Raw genomic sequence first — 24430 nt, 5'->3', positions numbered from 1 at the left:
TCTAAACTGTCTTCCTTTAGTGTGTTTGCACGGACTGGTTTAGTTGTCTTGTTTTAGAATAGGCCAGTTATGATCTCACTGCAGCACGTGGTATTGACTCACACAGATTTGAGAAAACATCATCTAAAATTACACATTCTGCAATGATTTGTATAAATATATTTGACTTTTCTGTGACACACTGTGTTTCCCTGACATTCCCGGTTCTTTTCCCTTTTGTTGTCATTCGCGTCAGTTTGAATGAGGTCATTCTGCTCAGTCAAGTGATTTCTGGCCTCGCCACTTATTGCAAATGGTCGCTGCTGCACGCCAGGTGTAATAAAAGCTAGAGAACACTGGACTCTGTTGCCGTGGCGATTGCGGCGGCAATCTTGTGACTGCCGCGGGAAAAAACTGGACCAGAAAATTAATTTTTAATTGTCACATAATGGTATTTTGTGGTCCTTATGATGCACTCACTCTCCTCTGCGCTGACTTATGAATATTCACTTAAAGACACTGCCGTTGTCTGTATTTTATGCAGTACATATAAGTCAATAATACATGAGTCCCATTCACACAGTTTACAGCAGATTTCCACGTAACACTCAGCTCTGACCCGCGATCACTCAGGCTTCAGTCCCAGAACATTTGCACTGTTCACACTCAAACAGACGGCTTCTAGAAAGAAAATATTTACAAATAAAGCTTATTATTGATATCATGATAATGATTGTTTTGATAATGCCACTGTATTTTAGAGTCTGTATTGTCCAGCTACCAATTATGATAATCAATTTACAACTGCAATTATTTGTATTATTATATTCTGATTACTTCACTCATCATAGTGAATCAATCATAAAAGGTTTATTGCCATTGTCAATGAACAGAATTCACAGGAAATTTGCTTTGATGATTCGGTGTGACATATACACCTAAAAGAGGAAAAGAAGATAAAAGAAGAATGCACATTTTTTGTGCAGGTTTAATAAACTACACACATTGACAGCGTTCACATTTTACAAATTTCAGATAATAAATAATAAAAAAACAAGGTAGTTTATTGGAACCTATTGAAAGATATTTTGAAAATGTCAGCGCCTTGTTAGTGTTGTAAGAGTCCTCGGGAGTCACAACATGGCCGCCGGAACTGGACGTTTTGTTACCGCGCGTTGTCATAGCGACAGTCCTCTGGCGTTCCATTTCCGCTATTGGCCCCCGCTGCGTGCTGCCGCTGCTAACGCGTGCTAACACTCTTCTTACTTTTCGTCCCCAAAAACATCGCTCGAAACGCGTAGTTTTGCCCGGCGTCGCCCGCTCCGGACGTGTCGCGCGCGCGGAAAGACCCAGATATGCGCGTTAACTCGGAGCTACGGGCCGAGATTTCGCGTTATAAGAAGTAATTCCGGTTCAACGCCGTGTGTGTGCGCAAAGTGACCATTGTTGCGTCGGGTCGGGAGCCTGTTAGCTTAGCATTAGCTTCCCCCCCTCACTTGGCGGACTTTCCTTTTTCTTTTCTGAGCGTGTGCGGCGACTACAACGGCGCACATCTGCCAGCGTGTCATGAAAGAAATGTCAAGGTGAGTCGTGCGTCCGCCGCCGCCGCGCAATTATTTGCATTTTTCTCCACATTCTTTTTGAAGAGTCACAAAGAAAAGGCTAAGATGCTAACGCTACGATGCTAACTGCCACAACAACCAAACAAGGCCCGTAAACGCGTTTTGCGCCGGGTTTTTGACTACTTTTGGGCTTCTTACCATCTCCATTTGGACATTTCAGGCTTAATTACAAAAATGCACATGGGTAATTGTGTTTTTAATGGATACTCTAAGGTTAAATCAACATGATGCCATAAAAGTGACCGGTTTTTGCTCAAATAGCCTGTCATTTGTCACCGCTCCGTGCCAGAAACGGCACTTTGCACACCTTTAGTTCACTGTAGTCCCACAGCAGACACATTATAACTCGCACTGTGGGTTTAGTGTGATTTAAACAGTTAAAAACACGCGGATGAGCATGCTGTCAGCCTCGTGCAGGTGCGGGGTCTGGACTGGCGGTCGTGTTTGTAAAGCAGCAGGTTGTAAAAAGCTGCATTCTTGAACATTGCATTAGACGCTGTGTTTTTGTTGTTTGTGTCATTAACATTAAACGTGGCTAAAACGAGACTAAATATGACAATCCTCAGACGTCTGACCTTGTTTTGTTTTGGGGACACTTTATCGTGACGTTGTAGATGAGATTTCACTCTATTTTAACAGCACAAGAAAAATAGAGTGAAATCTATTTCCAACAAGAACAATAATGTACAACAGAGTAAATGACAATAATTCACAATAATGCACAATAACCGAGTAAACGACAATAATGCACAATAGCTGTGTAAACGACAATAATTCACAATAATGCACAATAACGAGTGAACAAGAACAATAATGCACAATAACCGAGTAAACAACAATAATGCACAATAACAGAGTAAACAACAAGTAAACGACAATAATGCACAATAACCGAGTAAACAACAATAATGCACAATAACAGAGTAAACAACAAGTAAACGACAATAATGCACAATAACAGAGTAAACAACAATAATGCACAATAACAGAGTAAACAACAAGTAAACGACAATAATGCACAATAACCGAGTAAACGACAATAACTGAGTAATCGAAGAATAATGCACAATAACCGAGTAAACGAGAACAATAATGCACAACAACAGAGTAAACAAGAACAATAATGCACAATAACCGAGTAAACGAGAACAATAATGCACAACAACAGAGTAAACAAGAACAATAATGCACAATAACCGAGTAAACGACAATAATGCACAATAACCGAGTAAACAAGAACAATGCACAATAACCGAGTAAACAAGAACAATGCACAATAACCGAGTAAACAAGGACAATGCACAATAACCGAGTAAACAAGGACAATGCACAATAACCGAGTAAACAAGAACAATGCACAATAACCGAGTAAACAAGAACAATGCACAATAACCGAGTAAACAAGGACAATGCACAATAACCGAGTAAACAAGGACAATGCACAATAACCGAGTAAACAAGGACAATGCACAATAACCGAGTAAACAAGGACAATGCACAATAACCGAGTAAACGACAATAACGGACTAAACGACAATAACAGTCTGAAAAAACAAGAGTGAAATCTGTCATTTTCTTTCGTTCCAGTTGTTTTAAATCATGTCATCATTTTCAGTTTCAGGCGTGTGTTTTATGTTATTGAAAAGAATAATTATATTAATTGATGGAGTTTGACCAGCTTTACAGAATCTACATTTCCGAATAATGGCTAATGTAATAAACACTACGAGATCAAATCAGTTTGATACATATATATATATATATATATTGTGACATAAATATCCATGATGTATTGATTGACATCTCTTCTGTGAACACTATCTGTTTGTAGAATGCAGAAAATATGACAACTTCCATTTTTACTCTTTATTGACATTGGAATGACTAAACTGCCTGAATCACAAAGTTGTGATCTTTGTTTATGTTTAATTTGTGTCGACTGCTTAACTTTTTTCACTTTTCTTGATGGAAAACAAATTGCTGTGGAATCAAACTCGCAATTTGACTGTTTTTATATATTTTATTTGCCGCATGTGAGGAGTTGTTAAGGCTGTCCCCGGTTTAGAGCTCTGCAAACCTTTCTTTTCCCTTCACATTATTAGAAGAGACTGAGGAGCACCCTCAGAGTCTAAAAAGAACCTGGAGGAAGTAACTGTAAAGAACTTGAATCTTGACATTAGGCAATAAGAGCAATTTAACCTCCACAATTCTACAACAAAATCATTATTCATATAACACACGTGCTGCAAGAATTGAATCGAAAAATCGCAACTAATTTATCATTGAAACGGTCATCTAACTTAGTAATCTTATATTGTTAACTTTACATTGGCTCCAAACCATGAGCTGGAAAAAGATGATTTATGACTCAGATTGAGAAATAATTACTGTGAAATGTTGCGGGAAATTGTAGATTATTTTAAATATTTTTCAATGTTTTCATCCGGCTTCCTCTGTATTTTGAATCATGTCAATGCTTTTATTTTAAATGTGTCGCGTGCTTTTGTGCTCATGTTTTCTGTGTTTCTGCCTCAGTTCTGTGCCTAGTGGGCAGCAGCCTCCCAAACACTATGGCATCACGTCTGCCATCAGCCTGGCACCGCCCCGAGACCTCGACCACCAGTACACCCAGAAACTGTGCGACGCCATGAAGCCCTTTGGGGTGTTTGAGGACGAGGAGGAGCTCAACCACAGGTGAAGAGGCGACCATAGTGTGTAAAGGGGCTGTGGCGGGGTGTGTAAGGGGCTGTGGCGGGGTGTGTAAGGGGCTGTGGCGGGGTGTGTAAGGGGCTGTGGCGGGGTGTGTAAGGGGCTGTGGCGGGGTGTGTAAGGGGCTGTGGCGGGGTGTGTAAGGGGCTGTGGCGGGGTGTTTAGTGTGCAAGGGGCTGTAGCGGGGTGTGTAAGGGGCTGTAGCGGGGTGTGTAGCGTGTAAGGGGCTGTAGCGGGGTGTGTAGCGTGTAAGGGGCTGTAGCGGGGTGTGTAGCGCGTAAGGGGCTGTAGCGGGGTGTTTAGCGCGTAAGGGGCTGTAGCGGGGTGTTTAGCGCGTAAGGGGCTGTAGCGGGGTGTTTAGCGCGTAAGGGGCTGTAGCGGGGTGTTTAGCGCGTAAGGGGCTGTAGCGGGGTGTTTAGCGTGTAAGGGCCTGTAGCGGGGTGTTTAGTGTGTAAGGGCCTGTAGCGGGGTGTTTAGTGTGTAAGGGCCTGTAGCGGGGTGTTTAGTGTGTAAGGGCCTGTAGCGGGGTGTTTAGTGTGTAAGGGGCTGTAGCGGGGTGTTTAGTGTGTAAGGGCCTGTAGCGGGGTGTTTAGTGTGTAAGGGCCTGTAGCGGGGTGTTTAGTGTGTAAGGGCCTGTAGCGGGGTGTTTAGTGTGTAAGGGCCTGTAGCGGGGTGTTTAGTGTGTAAGGGCCTGTAGCGGGGTGTTTAGTGTGTAAGGGCCTGTAGCGGGGTGTGTAGTGTGTAAGGGCCTGTAGGGGGGTGTGTAGTGTGTAAGGGCCTGTAGCGGGGTGTTTAGTGTGTAAGGGCCTGTAGCGGGGTGTGTAGTGTGTAAGGGCCTGTAGCGGGGTGTGTAGTGTGTAAGGGCCTGTAGCGGGGTGTTTAGTGTGTAAGGGCCTGTAGCGGGGTGTTTAGTGTGTAAGGGCCTGTAGCGGGGTGTTTAGTGTGTAAGGGCCTGTAGCGGGGTGTTTAGTGTGTAAGGGCCTGTAGCGGGGTGTTTAGTGTGTAAGGGCCTGTAGCGGGGTGTGTAGTGTGTAAGGGCCTGTAGGGGGGTGTGTAGTGTGTAAGGGCCTGTAGCGGGGTGTTTAGTGTGTAAGGGGCTGTAGCGGGGTGTTTAGTGTGTAAGGGCCTGTAGCGGGGTGTTTAGTGTGTAAGGGCCTGTAGCGGGGTGTTTAGTGTGTAAGGGCCTGTAGCGGGGTGTGTAGTGTGTAAGGGCCTGTAGGGGGGTGTGTAGTGTGTAAGGGCCTGTAGCGGGGTGTTTAGTGTGTAAGGGCCTGTAGCGGGGTGTTTAGTGTGTAAGGGCCTGTAGCGGGGTGTGTAGTGTGTAAGGGCCTGTAGCGGGGTGTTTAGTGTGTAAGGGCCTGTAGCGGGGTGTTTAGTGTGTAAGGGCCTGTAGCGGGGTGTGTAGTGTGTAAGGGCCTGTAGCGGGGTGTGTAGTGTGTAAGGGCCTGTAGCGGGGTGTTTAGTGTGTAAGGGGCTGTAGCGGGGTGTGTTAAAACATGCTCTTTATCACCTTTTAGTTTGTCCTTTTGTGACCTTCTTTCATAAATGTTTATAATCTTAAGCTAATGCACTAATTGTCTCGTTTACAGACTTGCCGTACTTGGGAAATTAAATAACTTTGTTAAAGAATGGATCGCAGAGATCAGTGAAGCAAAGGTCTGTATTTGGACCCTTTAAAGTCTAATGTTTTTAGTTTGTCGTGTTTTAGTCACTTCTTCTTTATCGTTTCCGTTCCAGAACCTTCCGCCTTCAGCCATCAGCTGCGTCGGGGGCAAGATTTTCACCTTTGGTTCATATCGCCTTGGAGTCCACACCAAAGGTACGTCCACTCTGTGATTTAAATGTCGGGATTTTTAAAGTCACATCCTTTTTTTTTCTTTTTTGTAAATTTGCTTGGTGTTTTGGAAATATTTATAAAGATTCTGTTTAACGTTTGAATGACAAAACGCTTGTTGTTTTTGCTGATTCGTTTGCGTCATCTGAACTTCGTTAGAGTTTGTTGATTTTAGTATTATATTAGGCCTACACTATTTTTCACATTTTACCTGATGAATATATTCTTTCTTTATCATAATAAGACAAAAACGTGTTGCCAAATATAAAGAGCGAGCCAGGATTTCTCAGGAGAGTTGTCTTCAGGTTGATATCGTGTTCTGTCCACAGCACAAGGACTTACAAATACTTTTAATTATGTGAAAAGTTATCACACAGTCACTTTGATGTTGTTTTACCCCGGGGCAACTGTGGCGGCGGAAAAAATCGCCAATGAAACTGTACAGAGCCTTCTTTCTTGCATCCTCGTGCATTGGGATTGTTTTGGACCTAAAGCGGTTGGACTTTGTTAGAACGTTGAATAGTTTTGTCGAGCGTCAGGTTGTAAACACGTGTGTGTAGTGTTTGCGTGTCTTTGTTCAGCGTCTGTGTGAAGCGTGAGGCCGACTCAGGCGCTTTGTGTCTGTGAAATGCGTAAACGGAAGTGGCAGCGGGAGCGAACGTGTAAATCCAGAACTGGTTAAATTTAGATAAATGCTGTGGGTGATATTTTTGTCTTTTTGGTATTTAGGCGACGGGACAAAAGCTTTTCAAGGGCAGTTTCCACAATGAGTTCTGTCATTTCGTTAGTGTTTCACTGTTTACACAGGAACGTTTAATCAAGGCAAAACGCTGCAGGTGAAGTCGAAACATCTTAAATCTAGTTAGTCTTAAATTTTAAATTTGAAGGGATTCGGTTGAAATTTCTTCTGAAAATGACTTAACACATATATGAGACTTAGCCACTTAAATTGTTTTAATGTATTAAATAGTATTAAGTAAACTAGATCCTATGGAAAAGTCAAATTGGCTTAATAATTCAAATTTTGACCTTTTTTTTTTACTTGAAACTATTATAAACCGAGAGCACCTCATTCGTCCAGGTGTAGATTGCGTTGTTTTCAGGGTCTCATTTATGTTTTTGTCGAGCTAAAAGCAGCCATAGTCTTAAAGTTTGTTTTAGTGGTTCCTGGGATCTGTTTCCCACCCCGTGCCGGTCTCTAAAGCCTGTGTCTCGCCTCGTGCCGGTCTCACACATGAACAAGTTAAGAGACCCTTTATTTGTCCCACAAAGGGGAAATTCCAGTGTTTCAAGGTTAGACACAGAAGTGGACTAATAATAATGAAAACCTCAAACATCTACTGAATAGAGCTTTAGAATAAACCTTTTTTTGCAAAGACTATCTTCATCTAATCAAAATGTCCAACAAAATTCAGCTTTGTATCAATTATTCTAATGATTTGTAAATATTATGTATCTAGAACCCTTCAGTCACCATAGTTCAACTTTTGTTTTGGTTAAAATGCATTTAAAGTCTGGTCCATGGTAGATCTAATGGTTTGACCCATCGATCATCAGTTGTAGTTGATCTTGACTCTCAGTCTTCTCTTTTTCCGCCGCTCTGTCTGAATTTGACCTTGTGCGTTTCTTGCGTTCAGGGGCTGATATTGACGCCTTGTGCGTGGCTCCGCGTCACGTCGAGAGGACGGACTTTTTCCTGTCGTTCTTTGAGAAGCTGAAGCAGCTGGAGGAAATCAAAGACCTGCGGGTGAGTCACCGAGAGTTGATGGGATTAAAACTATGGGGGAGGACGATGGGGAAGACGATGGGGAGGACGATGGGGAGGACGATGGGGAGGACGATGGGGAGGACGATGGGCGGTGGGAGGACGATGGGGAGGACGATGGGCGGTTACGCTGACGACGTTCACGGCATTCTGAAGTTTAAGAGAGTGGACGGTTTCTCCTGCACAAGCTCAAAACACAACCAAAATGTGTACGAGCTGCTAAGGTTTAATAACACGTAGAACTCTAATTCTCAGTATTCCAGATCGAGATTGTGGGGATGTTTAAGACTATTTTAGAATGATCTTGGCCTCTTGAAGTCTTGAATTTCACTGTCTCGCGACCCCTTGTGATGAGGCTCCACATAATCAACTAACTAAACAAATAAACACGAGCGTCATATAATGAACATTTAGCTCTAAAAGTTTGCAGAAATGGGCTACATAAATGCAATCGCAGCAATAAAACTCAAATTCAATCAATTCAATCAGCTGAATGAAAACGATACAATGAATAAAAGATGGAGGATGTTTTCTAACTTTTTCATGACGTGTTCTTTCCCGTTTCCAGGCTGTTGAAGACGCTTTTGTGCCTGTGATAAAGTTTAAATTTGATGGGATCGAGGTAAGCCGTGGGTTTGTCTCGACTTGGGGCGGTTTCCTTATCTCTCTAAATGTCTGTTTCACGGCGCCCAGATCGACCTGCTGTTCGCCCGGCTCGCGCTCCAGTCGATCCCCGATAACCTGGACCTCAGAGGAGACTCCATCCTCAGAAACCTGGACATCAGATGCATCCGCAGCCTCAACGGTAAAACCCCCCCGTGGTTACGCTTTCATGCGACTCCGGGTAGTATTTTGATGTTTGACTGTCGTATGTTTGAGCTTTGATAAAAGTGACCAAGTCTGCCGAGACAGTAGAGGGCAGCACTGAGCCGCTCAGCGCACGTTCTGTCAAGTAGAAATGACTTTAAACATGTGTAAGAAGTGATCAAATGTTAGTGGTGTGATTATTGTGGGGGGGAAATACATCACGATTTAAAGATAATTGAGATTATAACCAAATAAATGTGACAAACAGCCGGATAAAAAAAATAAAAAATTGATTCTCGAAAATAAGTACTTGAAATAAGTAGTAGTACTCTTGTTTTGGTATATTTTGACTACCTAAAGTAAGATTGCCAATGGGACGAGCATTTAGTATCTTGTTTTCCTTTTAGAATAAGAAAAGACAAGCATTTTCTAAAGTACACTTGAAATAATAACTTGCATTATCTTTTGGTAAATCCTGTTTTAAGAAAATCAAAATAGTCTGATCAAGACAATTATACTACTTATTGTCCTTTTTATGATTGTACATTGTATGTTCATTGCAATAAAAAAGGGTAGAAAACAATGGTTGGCAGCACATTTTAAAGAATCATGATAATTACTTTCACTTAAAAAAAAGTACAATTCTATAATTAGTTGTTGAAGCAAACAACGTATTTATATTATATTTATTGTGTTCAATTGATAATTTTAACAATTTTTGATTGAAGTGGAAAAATTGCTTGATTGGAATGTTTTCTTATTGTGTGTGAATTATCAAAAAAACATGATTTAAAAAGGGAGGAGTCCAAACAGTGTTTGTGAATGATCCAAATATGAGCTCAAACGAAAAACTTTTTCTGCGACAGTTTGAGTGAGTGGTTCCCTCAGTGTCCTGTAGAGGGCGTGTTCATGTGTCATGCGGTCGTCGTACAGCTTTTGACCCGTTTCCCTGCGGTGTGTTTGCAGGTTGCCGAGTGACAGACGAAATCCTTTATTTGGTGCCAAACAAAGAGAACTTCAGGCTCACGCTGAGAGCCATCAAACTGTGGGCAAAACGTGAGTCGCGCCGTTTCATTTCACTCCTTTAAATGGTTCAAACGCAGATTTCTGTTCTGATACGGCGAGTTCCAGGGTCCAGTTGCTTTAATTTAAAATTATCAGGTCCCAATTTGATTTCATGTCATCAATATGCTCTAATTAAATATACTATAATGAATACTTAAAAATGGTATTTACCCATCAAATAAATGCGCTTAAACTTGTTGCACGTACTTTAAAGCAGAACTAAGCAACTCCGGCGCCCCCTGCAGCGTCCTTATGAAAATACATTGTCAGAAAAAGACAATTTCTTTCTTTTTGCCTTTTATTTATCTAAATAAATCTGTATAATCACAGTAAAAACGTTAAAGGGCCATGGTTTCTCAGGAGTTTGTCCTGAGCTGGTTTTCCGCCCACAGACAGCAGGGGGCGACGATGGGCACTTCAAAAACACTCCAAAAATACATATTTAACTATCACAGGGACTCGCAAAGACGTTAAATAAGATGAACATGTCACTTAGTTCTGCTTTAAGAGCCGTGCGTTTCCTGCGCTACAAACATGAAAATGCGCGAAAAAGCTTTAACTCAGTCTTCTTTATCGGCAAAATCGCTGATGTCCGTGTCTCTCTCAGGCCGAGGGATTTACTCGAACATGTTGGGTTTCCTCGGCGGCGTCTCGTGGGCCATGCTCGTGGCCCGGACCTGCCAGCTGTACCCCAACGCCGTTGCCGCGACGCTCGTTCACAAGTTCTTCCTGGTGTTCTCTAAATGGTGAGCCCCTTTCGCTTTGACCGCTCTCCGACCTCCATCTCTCACTGCTGTGCGTGTTCTGCCTCTGCTTTCTCCAGGGAGTGGCCGAACCCGGTGCTTTTGAAACAGCCCGAGGACAGTAATCTGAATTTACCGGTGTGGGACCCCCGAGTGAGTATTTTAACCGTAATAATAATAGTAGTAATAGTCGCTAACGTCACGCGCACTCGCCGCTCTTCTGTGTTTCGCTGTATTCACCTGGTGTCACGAAGAAATAAACACTTAAGTCCTCCCTTGTGGTCATTTCCCTTCAAAGTAAAGCAGTGTTTCCGAAGAATTGCAAAGAAAATATATAAATATAAATCTGTAGTGTTGTCCCTGTGAAGAATTAAAGACATTGAAGTAAATGTCCCTCGTTTTATTGTTTTTGTATCTTCATTCATCCATTGGAAGATCGACAATAGTTCAGCCTCTGCAAATGATAATAAAATAAAACCCACTTTTGTGTGAAGTGTGTGGTCAGTTTAAACCGGCGGCTTTAATAAGAATACATTGTCTTTATTCTAGGGTTGAATAATCATAAAAAATAATCACTGTATCTTTTTGATGTCATCTGGACTGTACAGACTCTAAAACACTCTAAAACAAAATTCAATCAGAAAAAACAATCAATACACTAAAAGTATTGTTAGTTCCCAACCTGCCTTATTCACATATTGCTATAATTTACCTTTTATTTTGAGCTAGTACAGTGTTTTTCCTTTTTTCATGTTCAAAAGATGAGTCACAAATGTTTGCAGTTCAAAATGGCGGTTTATGGATTTATGACATGTCGCGATATCACGTTATAACGATTATTGACACATAATCCTTCATGTTCTTCTAATGCGTTACCATTCACTGTTGTGATACACTTGTATTTATTTTACTTATTTATTGCTATATTAATTCATTTTGACTGGTTTTATTGTTTTTTAGGGCTAGTAATTCACTTCTTATGCCTTTCGTCTATCGTTTTATGTCCGTGATATAAAGTGGATTATTATTCAAAGCTCTTCACATTTACGTTTACAGTTAGATTGACTTGAAATGACTTAATTTTTCTCCTAAATTAGTCATCATTTGTAAGGTTTTAGTTCTTACAATCATTTTGTGGCCCCAACGACGACGATTATCGATTAAACGAATAATCCCGACCTCCCTAATGACGTGAAATTATACTTTTTGTTTATTAAACCGTGTCCAGATCAGTGACCTCTGAAACCTCGTCTGTAACTTTTATTTTTTTCGAGCGACATCTGACAATCTCTCAAGTTTCACAAATCAAAGGTCTCGTGCGCCGTTCTATCCAATCCGGACTCCAAAAAGTAAACTTAAATGTGCAGGGATTTATGTCACAATATCTTTTGCATTCAGAAAGTTTGATTTCATAAAGCTAACGCAGGCTAACGGAGCAGAGATGTATTGGAATGAGAGATTTCTCTGTAGATTTATGTCAATCGTTATAATTTGATGTTTCTTCTCACGATTATCGTAAAACTCTAAATTTTGTCCCGTGACATCCTCGGTCCGTCGCCTCCAATGTTGCACAGTCCCATCTGCACGGAAACCACCGGCCCGAGTGACTGGTCAGATCTGCGGAGAGGCCAGCTCCGTTACAATGCGTGGGTCTTTCAAGGTGTGATCGAACGAACGCAAGATGTTTTGATCTTGGCTTCTTTTACTGCGGAACATGACGGGCAAAACAATATAATCGTCATGGAGACAAGCCGATGGTGGAAAAGTGATGTCACGTAAACGTATTCTTAAGTTATCTAAAACGACCCAGGACTGCAGTGTTTTCATCGAGTTTCATTGTGAAGTGTGTCGCAGGTAATCGATTTTAGGGACGGAACAATAACCAAAGTATTGTCCAAACTCTCAATAATATCGTGGGCATGAACAATTTATTGAATTGAAGCTCCTTGGCTTGAATGTGTTTCAGCAGCAGCTTAAACGGATAGCTAAACAGAACAGGCGTGTCCGTTTTGAACAGAGCGGAGGGCAGCAGTGAATCATTCATAATGCTGCATTTGAGCCTCCACACTTGGGAACATGAATTTGTTTGTTTTTTAGGTTATGATACTAGAATTATTGCAGGTTTACAATAAAAATGAGTTGTTTGGACCAATTTAGCAGGAAGCCTGAAGGCCGCATTTGGCCCCCGGGCCATAGTTTGAACGCCCCTGACATAGACCATGATCCTTTGCTCCATTACATTACATTTTTATCATAAATAGGAATCATTACTGTCATATTCCAAAGTCTTGTAGAAACTATAACCTTTTTCCTGATAAATGTCGTCTTTTTGCCTGTCACAGTTAATATTGTGCCATTAATTACCATGACAGCGCTCCGCTGTATTTGCATGTCGTTACATTCAAACGCTGGGGACAATATTTACGTTTTAGTCTCGTGGCGCCTCCGCTCACGATTAATATATGGACTTATCGTACAGTAATTTTGAGCTGAATAATTATGACTGGTTATTGATACAAACTGATGACTGGTTATTGATACAAACTGATGACTAGTGTTTTTCATTCTGCTAGTTATTTATTACAGCTCATGGTTTTTAACATTTTACATTTACAGTATTCTTTGGTATGATTTGTATAATTTTACTAAGGGTTATCGCATGTGTCATAAATGTATTTGCATGTTCTCTATGTTCTTTAGCATTATACGGTATCGCACGTGGTTATTGGGCCGTCCTCTGAAACGCACTGACTTGACACTTCTCGGTGGCTTTTCTGTTCAAACGCTCCGACTTCCTTGTGATGCCTGTGCCGTGTTTTAGGTGAACCCCTCGGACCGGTACCATCTGATGCCCATCATCACGCCCGCTTACCCCCAACAGAACTCCACCTACAACGTCTCCACTTCCACGCGCACCATCATGAGTGAAGAGTTCAAATACGGTGGGGTTCAAACAGTGTCAAAGCGCCGCCGAAACGCACTTTACTAACTTAACGTTGTGTCTAACGCGCTGTGGTGTTGTAGGTTTGAGCGTCACAGATGAGATTCTTCAGGGGAAAACGGAATGGTCCAAACTGTTCGAACCGCCAAACTTTTTCCAGAAATACAAGTATGTGGCCACGTTTTACTGCAGTTTTTTAGAATTTGTTTTCAGTCAAATTGAAAGAATTTAATATAGATTTTAATACCGTTTTGGGACTCAAAACAAAAAATTAAAGGCAATAAAAAAAGATAAAACTTTTAAAGGCAATAAAGATGTTTTCTTGTTTTTAACGTAAAGATGTTTTCATTAAAAACAAAAATGCAAAAGCATGTAAAGGCAATAACAAATAAATAGAAAAATGTAAAGGCAATAAACAGAATTTAAAGGCAAAAAAAAGATAAAATATTTTTATTAAAGCACTAAAAAACACAATTGTTACTGGGAATTAACTATTACAAATAGCTTTTTTATCGACTTAATCGTGTACTGTAAAATGTTTTAGATAAAGAACTAAGATAATGCTGGACACCTCAGTTTGTAATTCGCCCAAACAAAACCTTTCAAACAATATCCCGTCTTAGTTTGTTAAACGTCATGTGAAAAACTAATATGAAAATGCTCTTCAGGAAAAACTGACATTGATGTTTTCCTAAACTTGTTTCAGCTCAAAATTCAGTTTCATAGTTTGTTCTGATATCAGTTTTAACGATGCACGCTTCACAAAAGTCTTATTATTATTTATATATTAAAGATCAGGAAACATGATGAAATATAAATGGTATTACATCAGATTTAGCTGTTCACACATCATTGACTCCATAGTTTGTCGTCTGCTTTATGCACATAATCAATGATCGTCTTTTCTCTTTTCCAGACATTACATAGTTCTTAGTGCCAGTGCATCAACAGAAGATAATCACTTAGAATGGTGAGCGTTTCTCTCGGCCTTTTAGCAACCCGCAAGACGAACGTGTCGCGTAATGTTTCATATCTTTCCGTCTCGTCTAGGATTGGTTTGGTGGAGTCCAAGATCAGAGTTCTAGTGGGAAACCTGGAGAGGAACGAGTACATAAACCTGGCTCATGTGAATCCCCAGTCTTTCCCCGGGTCCAAGGAGAACCGCGAGTGAGTAAAACGCCAGTATGAACGCGTGTGGCATTAGAAACGTGCCGTGACTGAAGCACGTTGGGTTTTAAGCTCTGGTTTGGATTCCTTTTTGCAGGAATGACTACATGTCCATGTGGTTCATCGGGATCCTCTTCAAGAAAGTGGAAAACGCAGAAAGTGTCAACATTGACCTGACATACGACATCCAGTCCTTCACAGACACAGGTGAGACCCTTCAAGTCCTCCGAGGGGCACCAGGCAGGGCATAGAGTCCTCCGAGGGGCACCAGCCAGGGTATGGAGTCCTCCGAGGGGCACCAGCCAGGGCATGGAGTCCCCCGAGGGGCACCAGCCAGGGCATGGAGTCCTCCGAGGGGCACCAGCCAGGGCATGGAGTCCCCCGAGGGGCACCAGCCAGGGCATGGAGTCCCCCGAGGGGCACCAGCCAGGGCATGGAGTCCCCCGAGGGGCACCAGCCAGGGCATGGAGTCCCCCGAGGGGCACCAGCCAGGGCATGGAGTCCCCCGAGGGGACGGGCACCAGGCAGGGCATGGAGTCCCCCGAGGGGACGGGCACCAGGCAGGGCATGGAGTCCCCCGAGGGGACGGGCACCAGGCAGGGCATGGAGTCCCCCGAGGGGACGGGCACCAGGCAGGGCATGGAGTCCCCCGAGGGCAGGGCATGGAGTCCCCCGAGGGGCTCCCCCGAGGGGCACCAGGCAGGGCATCGAGACCTCCAAGGGGCATCAGTTTGAACTGACTGGCAGAATAGGCCGTTTGTGTTGCAGCTGCAATTTTTTTACATTTAAATGTAAAGAATATTCAGCCCACTTTGTCTTTAGTTTTTCATAATTTCAAAACTAACTCTCTCTCAGAATCGATCGCCACGAGCCATGGTTTAAACAGACGCAGACAGATGAGGGGCACAATTGACTTCACATACGTACTGTACAAACTGCCTCTCCGTGGAGCCGACGCCTTCTTGCAAATGTCTAAATCACATTTTTTTGTAAATGCAACAGAAAACTCTAAAGCTGCTGCTTCTTCTGCGTTCGCTTCATCCTTCACTGACCTTTCGAACACGTCTCCTTCAGTTTACAGACAGGCCAACAACATCAACATGCTGAAGGACGGGATGAAGATCGAAGCGACGCACGTCAAAAAGAAGCAGCTGCACCAGTATCTGCCTCCGGAGCTCGTACAGAAGAAAAAGAGGGTACGGGGCCTTCGCACACGCCAAACACGTTCTCTTTCCCCCCCACTCTCGTTAAACTCTCCCGTGTGTTCCTCCGCAGAGCATCGCCGAGTTGAACCGCAGCTCCAATGGTGGCAGCTCCAAGCGCCTCTCTCTGGACAGCAGTCATCTGGACAGTTCCACCAACACGGACTCGGGGACGCCGGTCTGCTCGCCGCCGCCCAAAGTTCCCAAGGCCAGCTCCGACGCTGACGACGGGTGAGAGAGAGAGAGACGCTGCGAACCTGGAACTTAAGACCAGGACTTGAAAAGAACCAAACACATGTGGACTAAACTGAGATCGAGGGAACACTATTTTTAGGGGCTCAATAGTTCTCATCGTACTTTAGGACCCTTTTCTTAATTCCATTCGTGAACATTTGAGTTGGAAAGGGTGGAATGAAGTTTTCCACTTTTTAAATGCTTTACAAACTCTTTTCAAACGTAACCATTCAATCAGATGCTTTTGATTCAAGTACATTTTGTGCTAAACTGGAGTAAGTCCAATCCCTCTTATCATGAGACGCAAAAAACAATCCATTACAAGAGTAATGAGTGACACTGATGTTAGTCCAGCCAATATCTTCAAACTGTGACTCCTGTATTATTCCACTGTTTTAAGATGAACAGAAGGTTTGTAATACCTGAATATCAACACTAGAGGGCGTCTAAGGCTAAAGAATAACTAAACGGGTCAATTAAAACAATAGAATACACTTTTACTAACAAGGAAATTACTTTTTTTTACTCTTTTTTTTTTTTTTTAGATGTTTTCCCACAGTGAGAACCCTTTTCAGTTCCTGGTACTTTAGTGATTCATTGTGTTTTATTATGTCTGTGTAATTCCTCATTCGTCCAGGCATGTTCCATTGTAGAAAACGCTTCAGTTGTAGTTGTAGTACTACAACTGAAGCTTTTTCTACAATTGTGTTTTATTGTACATTTCGTTCTTGGTTTAAACTTTTTGTCAGTCAGTTTTATGTGCAGGTTTACAGAGTTCAAAAAGCAGGATGAAGGGTGAAAAATGTACTTATGTATTCAAATGTTCCACCGTGTGAGCGTTTGACGGAAGTTTAACCTCAGCGTGGTTGTGTTTTTCAGCGCGAGTTCTCCCAAGCAGCTGTTTGTGGAGACTTCTCCCGTCGCTGCGTCTGAAGCTCCGCCCCCCGCAGCTGCTGCCGATGACGACGACCAGAGCAACGCTGTCCCCGAGCTCGACGAAAGTGAGTGATCGCAATACTGATCGAGAACTAAGCTTAGATGAGGCTTTATTCATTTTAGATATTAGGAAAACTATGACCATTTGATCATAGTTTGAAGCAGAAGCAGTGGCTTTGGTGATAGAGCTCCCCCTGCAGCCCTTTTGTGGCGATACATTGTCAGAAAAACAATGATAAAACTTATAATCGGTATGATCACATGCAAAAAATGGGCCAGGGTTTCTAAGTTGTCTTAAGCTGGTTTTCCACCCCGGGACAGCAGGGGGCGACAACAGACACTTCAAACTCTCCAAAAGTACATATTTATCCATCGCAGAAATGCTGAAAATGTTACAGAGCGATCTTTAGTCAATTACAGTCGTAATGAGTGTCTTTTTTTTTTACCCGTCTTCCTCCCCAGACGCCTCGGCGAACCCCCCCAAACCGGCGTCTCCTCCCCCCGACGCTGCGGTGAAGCCAAACGCGGCGAGCAGCCCCAAAGAGGAGGCCAACGGCGCGGAGGAGGATCCCGTGAACGGGGCCGGCGCCAAACGACCGCATTCCCCCACCGAGGACGAGCTGAGCAAGAGGCACAAGGAGGAGGTGACGCGCCGCTATGTCTGTCGCCACGGAAACGCAATTATGGCACTGGTGTTTTTGAGGCTCGTGGCCGTGCTCTGGACTAAACGCTCTGAAAAGAACAAAGACGGCCGCTTTAGTCAAACAAAAACGGCACATTTCCTTCAATAGCACATTTTATTTGTGAATATTCTATATTTAAAAGCCTTCAGTCACAATATTTACACCTTTATTTATTTGATATATATATATATATATATATATATATATATATATATATATATATATAATTTTTTTTTTTTTTTTTTTTTTTTTTTAAGAAAAAAAAGTGTTAACTGTAAAAAGAGTTGATATATCGCAAAATGAGCAATATTGCAGTATTATTGTTTTGACGATGAGCAAATTATAATAAGAATTATCTATAATTAAAACAATAAAATCACAAAAGTATAAAGTGATATTTCTGCTTTTTTGTCGTTCATGTCGTGGCCCATTCAAGTGTTGAACCTCAATTAGTCATTTACAAACACGTTTTACACACTGTTGCAGAGTGAATATTGTTGAGATATTCACCAAACTTCACTCGAGTTTGTTTGTTTGCGTCGTCTCTCGCCTCTGATTTCAATACTTTTCTTCTATTACATATTTAGTGGTATATTAAAATGCTTCGATCAAATATAATGGTGTTAAACCTGATAGAATTTAGTTGTAAATTCAAACTCAAAAATTCACTGACTTCAAAACATGACTAATAAACAAAAGTTCTTGCTTCGCTCCAGATTAAAAAAGTAATTATTTCATTTTAGACACTTTTGTTTTAGAGTGAACGTTAAAGCAGAATCAATTAACATTATATACTCTTAATAAACGTCTTTAAGTCCCTGTGATGTTAGATATGTATTTTCGTGGCGTTTGATACGTTTGTCGTCGCCCCCTATGGTCTGTAGACGGTAAAACAGCTCAAGATAACTCTCTTGAGAAACCCTGGCTCCTTTTTTATATATATGTATTTGGCAAAGTTAAAGGCGGTATGGACGATTTTTCGGCGATTTGAGAACGCAGGCGGAAGCCCCGTACACTGAGGGAACTATATTATGATAGATCCATGCGCTTAGGCACGTGGAAACGTGGGGACGAACCGCACGCGGCTGCAGGTGAGCAATAGGTGCGTTTTATGATTGATACGTGGCAGGACAAATGATTTATCCACGCCACGAGGAAATATGATAAAAAATTTGCTGAAAAAAATCGTCCATACCACCTTTAAATGTATTTAGTTGTGATTATACAGTCTTATGGACAGAAGAAGGACAGAATCTACTTTAACTGCACCTCTTTATACGATGTCTAAGAGTTTTTTTATTTTTAGCTTCATCTTTGTGTTTTTCTTTCAGGCTGTTTCCAACGACGACGCTGCGTTCAAAGAGCCTTATCCTCCCTCAGACGTCGCCTCAGAGGGAACGAACGTGAGTAAATGTCAACTCTGCCGTTTGGTTTGTTTAAAATGCCTTCAAATCTCGTATTTACATTTATTTTATATTTTCAGAATCCAACATCAAAGGCAAAACCCATTCCAACCGCCGATACCTCAAGGACACAGGTGAATTATTCTTCTAATTGTGTTTTATGACTTTAACCGTTTGTTCTCTCAACAAAATTAAACTGACATTGTCCAATCGGCTCTTATAGATGTTTTTCACTTATTTATTAGTATTTTTCTGAGTTTTTATGATTTCTAAAGTCCTTAAGCTTTAGGCGAAGTGCTGCTGGTGAAAAGGGAAAAAAAATAGATTCAAAGATATCAATTTGAAACTTTTCCTGTCGTTTAGTCACATAAATGTAAGAAGAATATGAATTGCAAGTTTTTCATCCTGTCATTTTTTCATACAGAGTAAAAGCGTCACATATTTTATATTGAAATCTGAAAAATGGACCAAACTTGGTAAAAACTAGTTATATGGTTTACTTATTAAATACAAAACCATTTTACAGAGGAGTTTTAAAAAAAATAATCTTTTTGAGTAATCTAGATTTGCCTGAAAATACGACTAAAATTTCAATTTTTGCTGTTAAAAAAGAAGATTAGAATCAGGCTTAGAATTAGATATGAACAAATGTACGTTTTGTGAAAATCTTAAATTGTACTGATCAAGTTTGTACAGTTTGGTGTTTGCTTCAAAGGGCTCATTTTTTTTGTCTCTGGGAGAAAAATGCATTTTAAGAAAACAGACTTTGAAGTCACAATGTCCCAGAGATATGTACAGATAAAATGTATTAAATGACATCATTATTTAAATGTAGGGGAAGATTGGACATTTTAGTTTTCTGTTTGTTGAGAAGGCAAACTGACCAAAATAACCACACAATAACCATTGCAATATTTTTACAGATTTGTTTCTTAACAACTGTAAAAACCCGTTGTGTTATCGTTGTTGTCACGTGACAAAAACTCTGGTATTTTCCACAGAGACTTCCGAGCATGGAGCTGCCCGACGCCTCGTCTCCTCTTCCGGCCAGTAACAGCTGCAGAGTGGTCAAGAACTCCATCAAACTGGCCCTCAACCGCCACAAGTCAGACTTTATTCAACTTATACAACATATAAACTCATACAACATATTTCAGTAAACTGGCGATTGTTTAAGAAGCACATAAAAAAGCCACAAAAAGAAGAATTAAATTTGATCATACAGTGAAATATGAATAATTCTTGATATATATATATATTACAAAACATTTTAGTTGGTCCATATTATTTCCAATTTATTTTTTTAAACTGAAAATGTTGCTTTATGAATGTTATCTTTACCAAACATATTTACTATTTTTGCCATTTGAGAATTTGTGTGTATAATTATGTTTTCCATATTTGTATTTTTTTAGTTTTTGACATTTCCTTGCCGTAGATGCCGTCGTTAACGACCTTCTCTCGTCTCTCTGTCCCTCAGCATCACACCTCCGAAGCCCCCTGTGTTTGAGGCTCCTCCCCCCACAGAAGGCACTGCCCCTGCCGCCGCACCCACCCCTGTCGCTCCGGTTCCCGCCGCCGCTGCAGAGAAGGGCATGTCCATCCCCGTCATCGGCTCCAGTACGATCTCTGCTTTTCATTGAGTAAATTGTGTTTTCAAACGTTTATTCGCGACATTGATCTGGAAAGGGGAGAGGGCGGGTTCTACAGGGGAGCTCCAGCCAATCGCAGCGGCTGGAGGGCATGCGTCGATATGAAGTCGTTAAATCGTTGTGTAGCATCACACCTGCCATGTCCTACGCTTGGCACGTAACTGGACAAACGAGATTTTCTTGAGTTTTTGGTGGTGCCAACGGTGAAGCGAGCAAACCAAAACAAACTTCTGCCTGTTTTTGTTGTTTTTTTTAACCGTCCTGATCGCTGTAAGTGAGAGCCTTTCCAGATTGATGTTTTCTAAACTCTAAACTGGGGTCAATTTTTCTCTTCATGAGTAAATTTAAAGTCCATCTGAAAGTTCTTCTGTTTTTATAATTCTGGCTCAGTTTAGTGGTTTAGAATCAGTGGTTGATGTTTATCACAATTTTACTTCTGTTAAGTTGCAGTTTGAGAAGAATATTTTTTTAAATAACAGTTTAAAATGACAGGAAGTCGAGCTGATCAGTGTGATGTCATCAGTGTGATGTCATCAGTGTGATGTCATCAGTGTGATGTCATCAGTGTGATGTCATCAGTGTGATGTCATCAGTGGACACAGTTTACCCAATGGGTCGGCACTAGATCATACACTCCTAACTCACGGAAGTCAGAATTAGGATGTTAAAGAAATCAATATGGCGGCCCAAATCACATGCGAGGTACATTTCCTGTCTCGCAGCCGAAGATCTTCAGATTTTTTGGCAGATTTTAAAAACACGACCTGGGGTGAGTTCGACTCCCGCTCCAATCCAGATTTTTTTACGGGTTTAAACTTTTTAAACTTATAGATTCCAGTATAGTTTGAATTTTTTTTCCCTCGTCTCCTAACTACTACAAAAAACTTGGGTTAGGGTTATGGGTGAGAGAAAAAATGATTGCCTGAGCTGTATCAGCGGGACTGGTCTCGGTCGCCGCCATGTTGGGTTCAGTCACGTCCCGATTCCAAATACTAACCAGTGGAATTCGAACTTCCGTGAGTTAGGAGTGTATGTCTCTAGTGCCGACCACTTTTCTGACAGTTTAAACCACATGTGTCAAATACAAGGCCCGCGGGCGAAATCCAACCCGCCAGACGTTTTAATCCGGCCCGTCGAACATTTAAATATGTATTAAAAAAAATGATTCATAGAATTTAGATTTTTTTTAATTTGATTTATTTGCCATAAAGTGCATGAGCATGTAATACATAAAAAAAAAAAAATATATATATATATATATATATATTTTTTTTTTTTTATTTATTTTTTTTTATGTATTACATGCCCATGCAAATGCAATTTAAAAAGCCAGGATAACACAAAAAAAGCGCAAGCACTTATTTCCATTGTAGTCCTTGTATAATAAAGTAAAAATAGAACCGTAGTTACATCCATAACCGTTTTTATCGCTAAAACTACCCGTCCCACAATGACGCCGGTGGCCGCCCCTCCCCCACGGGGCTCTGCTGCACTGCTGTGTGAGCTGCTGAGGGAGAAGTTTAGTTTAGTGGTGTACAGAGAACTACACAGACGTGGAAATGTTAGTTAGTACATTTAAAATGTTTTTTAGATCTTGAGAAGTTTATTTTGTTATAAAGTCAAATGTTGATCTCTGTAGATCAACTCTGAAGTTTTAATGCACATAAACTGAAGCACAGTGTTGGTGAAATTACACTTGTTTTTCTAAATACATTTCAGTTTATGAGAACAAACGTTTTGTAATATTTTTTAAATCGATCCAGTAATTACTTCAAAACAGCGTAGGCTATATAAAGCTATTTTTTTCTTATTTTTAATAGTTGTATGTTTTACGTGATGTTCGGCCCGCAACCCAGCCTGAGCGTCGAAATTTGGCCCACGGCCCTAATGAATTTGACACTCCAGATTCAAACAATGGTTGGACTAAATAAAGGTGTTTTATGGTATTATTGTGTCAGATCAGAACTGTCGTGTCATTTATGTGGAGTTCGGCTCTTTACAGTGGTTGCTAGGTAACAGCTGTGAATTTGCCTCTACCTGTGTCATATTTGTGCTCGTGTCCAACCAGGAAGTACAATTATAAACTGTAGGCAAAATGTTGAGTCAAATCTGAAATGTAATGGGTGAAAAGTGAATATAAACGTCTAAGATGTTTATTTCTTCTTCTAACGTTACTTTCTCTCGCGCAGAACACGTGTCAAAGCTGGGAGCGCCCCCTGTCGGCAGCTCCATCCCCACACTGGTAAGTCGCGGCGCGGACCCCTTAAACGGCTCGTCATCCAAGCGGCCGCACTCGCCGTCGCTGGAGGAGCAGGCCAAGCGGCTCAAGGAGACGGAGAAGGCGCGGATCCACATAGCCTGAAGCCGGGTGCGCTCTAAAGACTTTAAAAACACAAACACAGATGATTTATTTGACGCGCCGCCGGACTCTACACGCTCAAAAAGTCAGAAAAAAATATTTATGGATTTGAAGATTTTTCCAGTTCTGCAAATATCCTCCCAGGTTTTGTTTTTCTTTTTTTTTTTTTACTTCCGCCGTTGCGTTTGTGAGCAATGGAAAACAATTAGTTCCGTTTAAAAAAAAGAAAAAGAAGTCCCAACTCTCCTTTTTTTTTTTTTTTTTTTTTTTTGTACAGTAAATGTTGATGTACATAACTTTGTCTTAAAAAAAACAAAAAACATACGATCACTGTTTAAAAAGTCTTTGGATGATCGCTCTATTGTAGTTTTATCTAAAAACTGAAACAACAAAAAAAGTTAAAAAAAAATTGTAACAATCTTTTCTTCTATTGCTTGCCGGGAAAAAATTGTCTCCAGATCCGATTTTTTTTTTTTTTTTTTTTTTAATATGTTTGGATTCAAAGGAGGCATTTTTTCCGGACCATTGCGACCGACAAGACAGAGTTCAGGTTGGTATGACGACTGTTGTGAGGAGCTTAAACGAACTGAATGGAGAAAACCTTTTTAAAAATATCTTTTTAAAAATTGGATTTTCCAAACTTTGTCCAAAAAGCCGATTTGCCAGTCCTTTTAAACTCATTTTAAAGTGTTTGGGGAATTTGGAATTGTCATCTCAAAGTCATTTTATTAAATCAAAAGCTAAATTAAAATTGTTAAATGTTCTATATTGCATTATTTTGTCCTTTTGAGCAGAAGGAAAACAAAGAAAATCTAGCAAATTGTATTATTAACTTCAAAAACAAAGGGAAAATTGGGATATTAAGATAAAATATTCACAAAAACATAACTATTACTGTATTTCCCAGACTATAAGTTGCACCAGCCAAAAAATGCATAATAGATAAGGAAAACACATATATAAATCACACTGGAGTATGAAATGCAGTTGCAAGTGTGAAAATAACAAATATCACATAAGTCGCTCCAGAGTATAAGTATAAATATAAGTATATGCTGCACCCCGGCCAAAACGATTAGAACGATTTTATAAACAACTTATAGTCCAGAAAATACGGTAAAGTAGTTTTGATTGCGTCAGTGACATTTAAACCCAACACCTACGATTATGGCCTTGGTAATTGTCCGTTTGATCATAAAAAAGGTAAAATGTGAACTTTTTGGACCGGTTTGCCTTTTGAACTCGTTTGGACTCCCGTTTTCTACCATTCATTGAAACGTTGGTACGGCGACCTCCAAACCACTTCACGTCTTCGGCGTCTCGAAGCCT

At 41.0% G+C, this 24430-nt stretch overlaps 1 protein-coding gene across 1 annotated transcript; it reads left to right on the top strand.

The window, feature by feature from the left end:
- Positions 1–1277: 1277 nt before the first annotated feature.
- On the top strand, positions 1278–23105 carry papolg (poly(A) polymerase gamma). Its single transcript, XM_072437158.1, has 24 exons — positions 1278–1562; positions 4137–4295; positions 5900–5966; positions 6048–6129; positions 7782–7891; positions 8478–8531; positions 8603–8714; positions 9683–9772; positions 10389–10527; positions 10605–10677; positions 13346–13466; positions 13549–13633; positions 14382–14435; positions 14516–14632; positions 14730–14839; positions 15707–15828; positions 15908–16065; positions 16948–17069; positions 17467–17648; positions 19019–19090; positions 19171–19224; positions 20092–20195; positions 20571–20710; positions 22932–23105. Exons 1-24 carry the CDS (start codon positions 1546–1548, stop codon positions 23102–23104), a joined length of 2517 nt encoding a protein of 838 aa, XP_072293259.1. The 5' UTR covers positions 1278–1545; the 3' UTR covers position 23105.
- Positions 23106–24430: the final 1325 nt, after the last annotated feature.

Source organism: Eucyclogobius newberryi, unplaced genomic scaffold (genome assembly GCF_026437365.1).
Source record: "Eucyclogobius newberryi isolate DKJ021-1_F unplaced genomic scaffold, fEucNew1.0.hap1 SCAF_8, whole genome shotgun sequence".
Classification (NCBI taxonomy): Eukaryota; Metazoa; Chordata; class Actinopteri; order Gobiiformes; family Gobiidae; genus Eucyclogobius; species Eucyclogobius newberryi.
The sequence above is the reverse complement of the archived record's forward strand: the minus strand, read 5'-3'. Positions and strand labels throughout refer to the sequence as shown.

What these genes read in the sequence shown, in the direction of transcription:
- papolg (XM_072437158.1), top strand. An exon ending in TACCGGTGTGGGACCCCCGA is followed by an intron (nt 10,678 to 13,345) that starts GTGAGTATTTTA and finishes GCCGTGTTTTAG; the next exon opens with GTGAACCCCTCGGACCGGTA. An exon ending in GGGTCCAAGGAGAACCGCGA is followed by an intron (nt 14,633 to 14,729) that starts GTGAGTAAAACG and finishes TCCTTTTTGCAG; the next exon opens with GAATGACTACATGTCCATGT.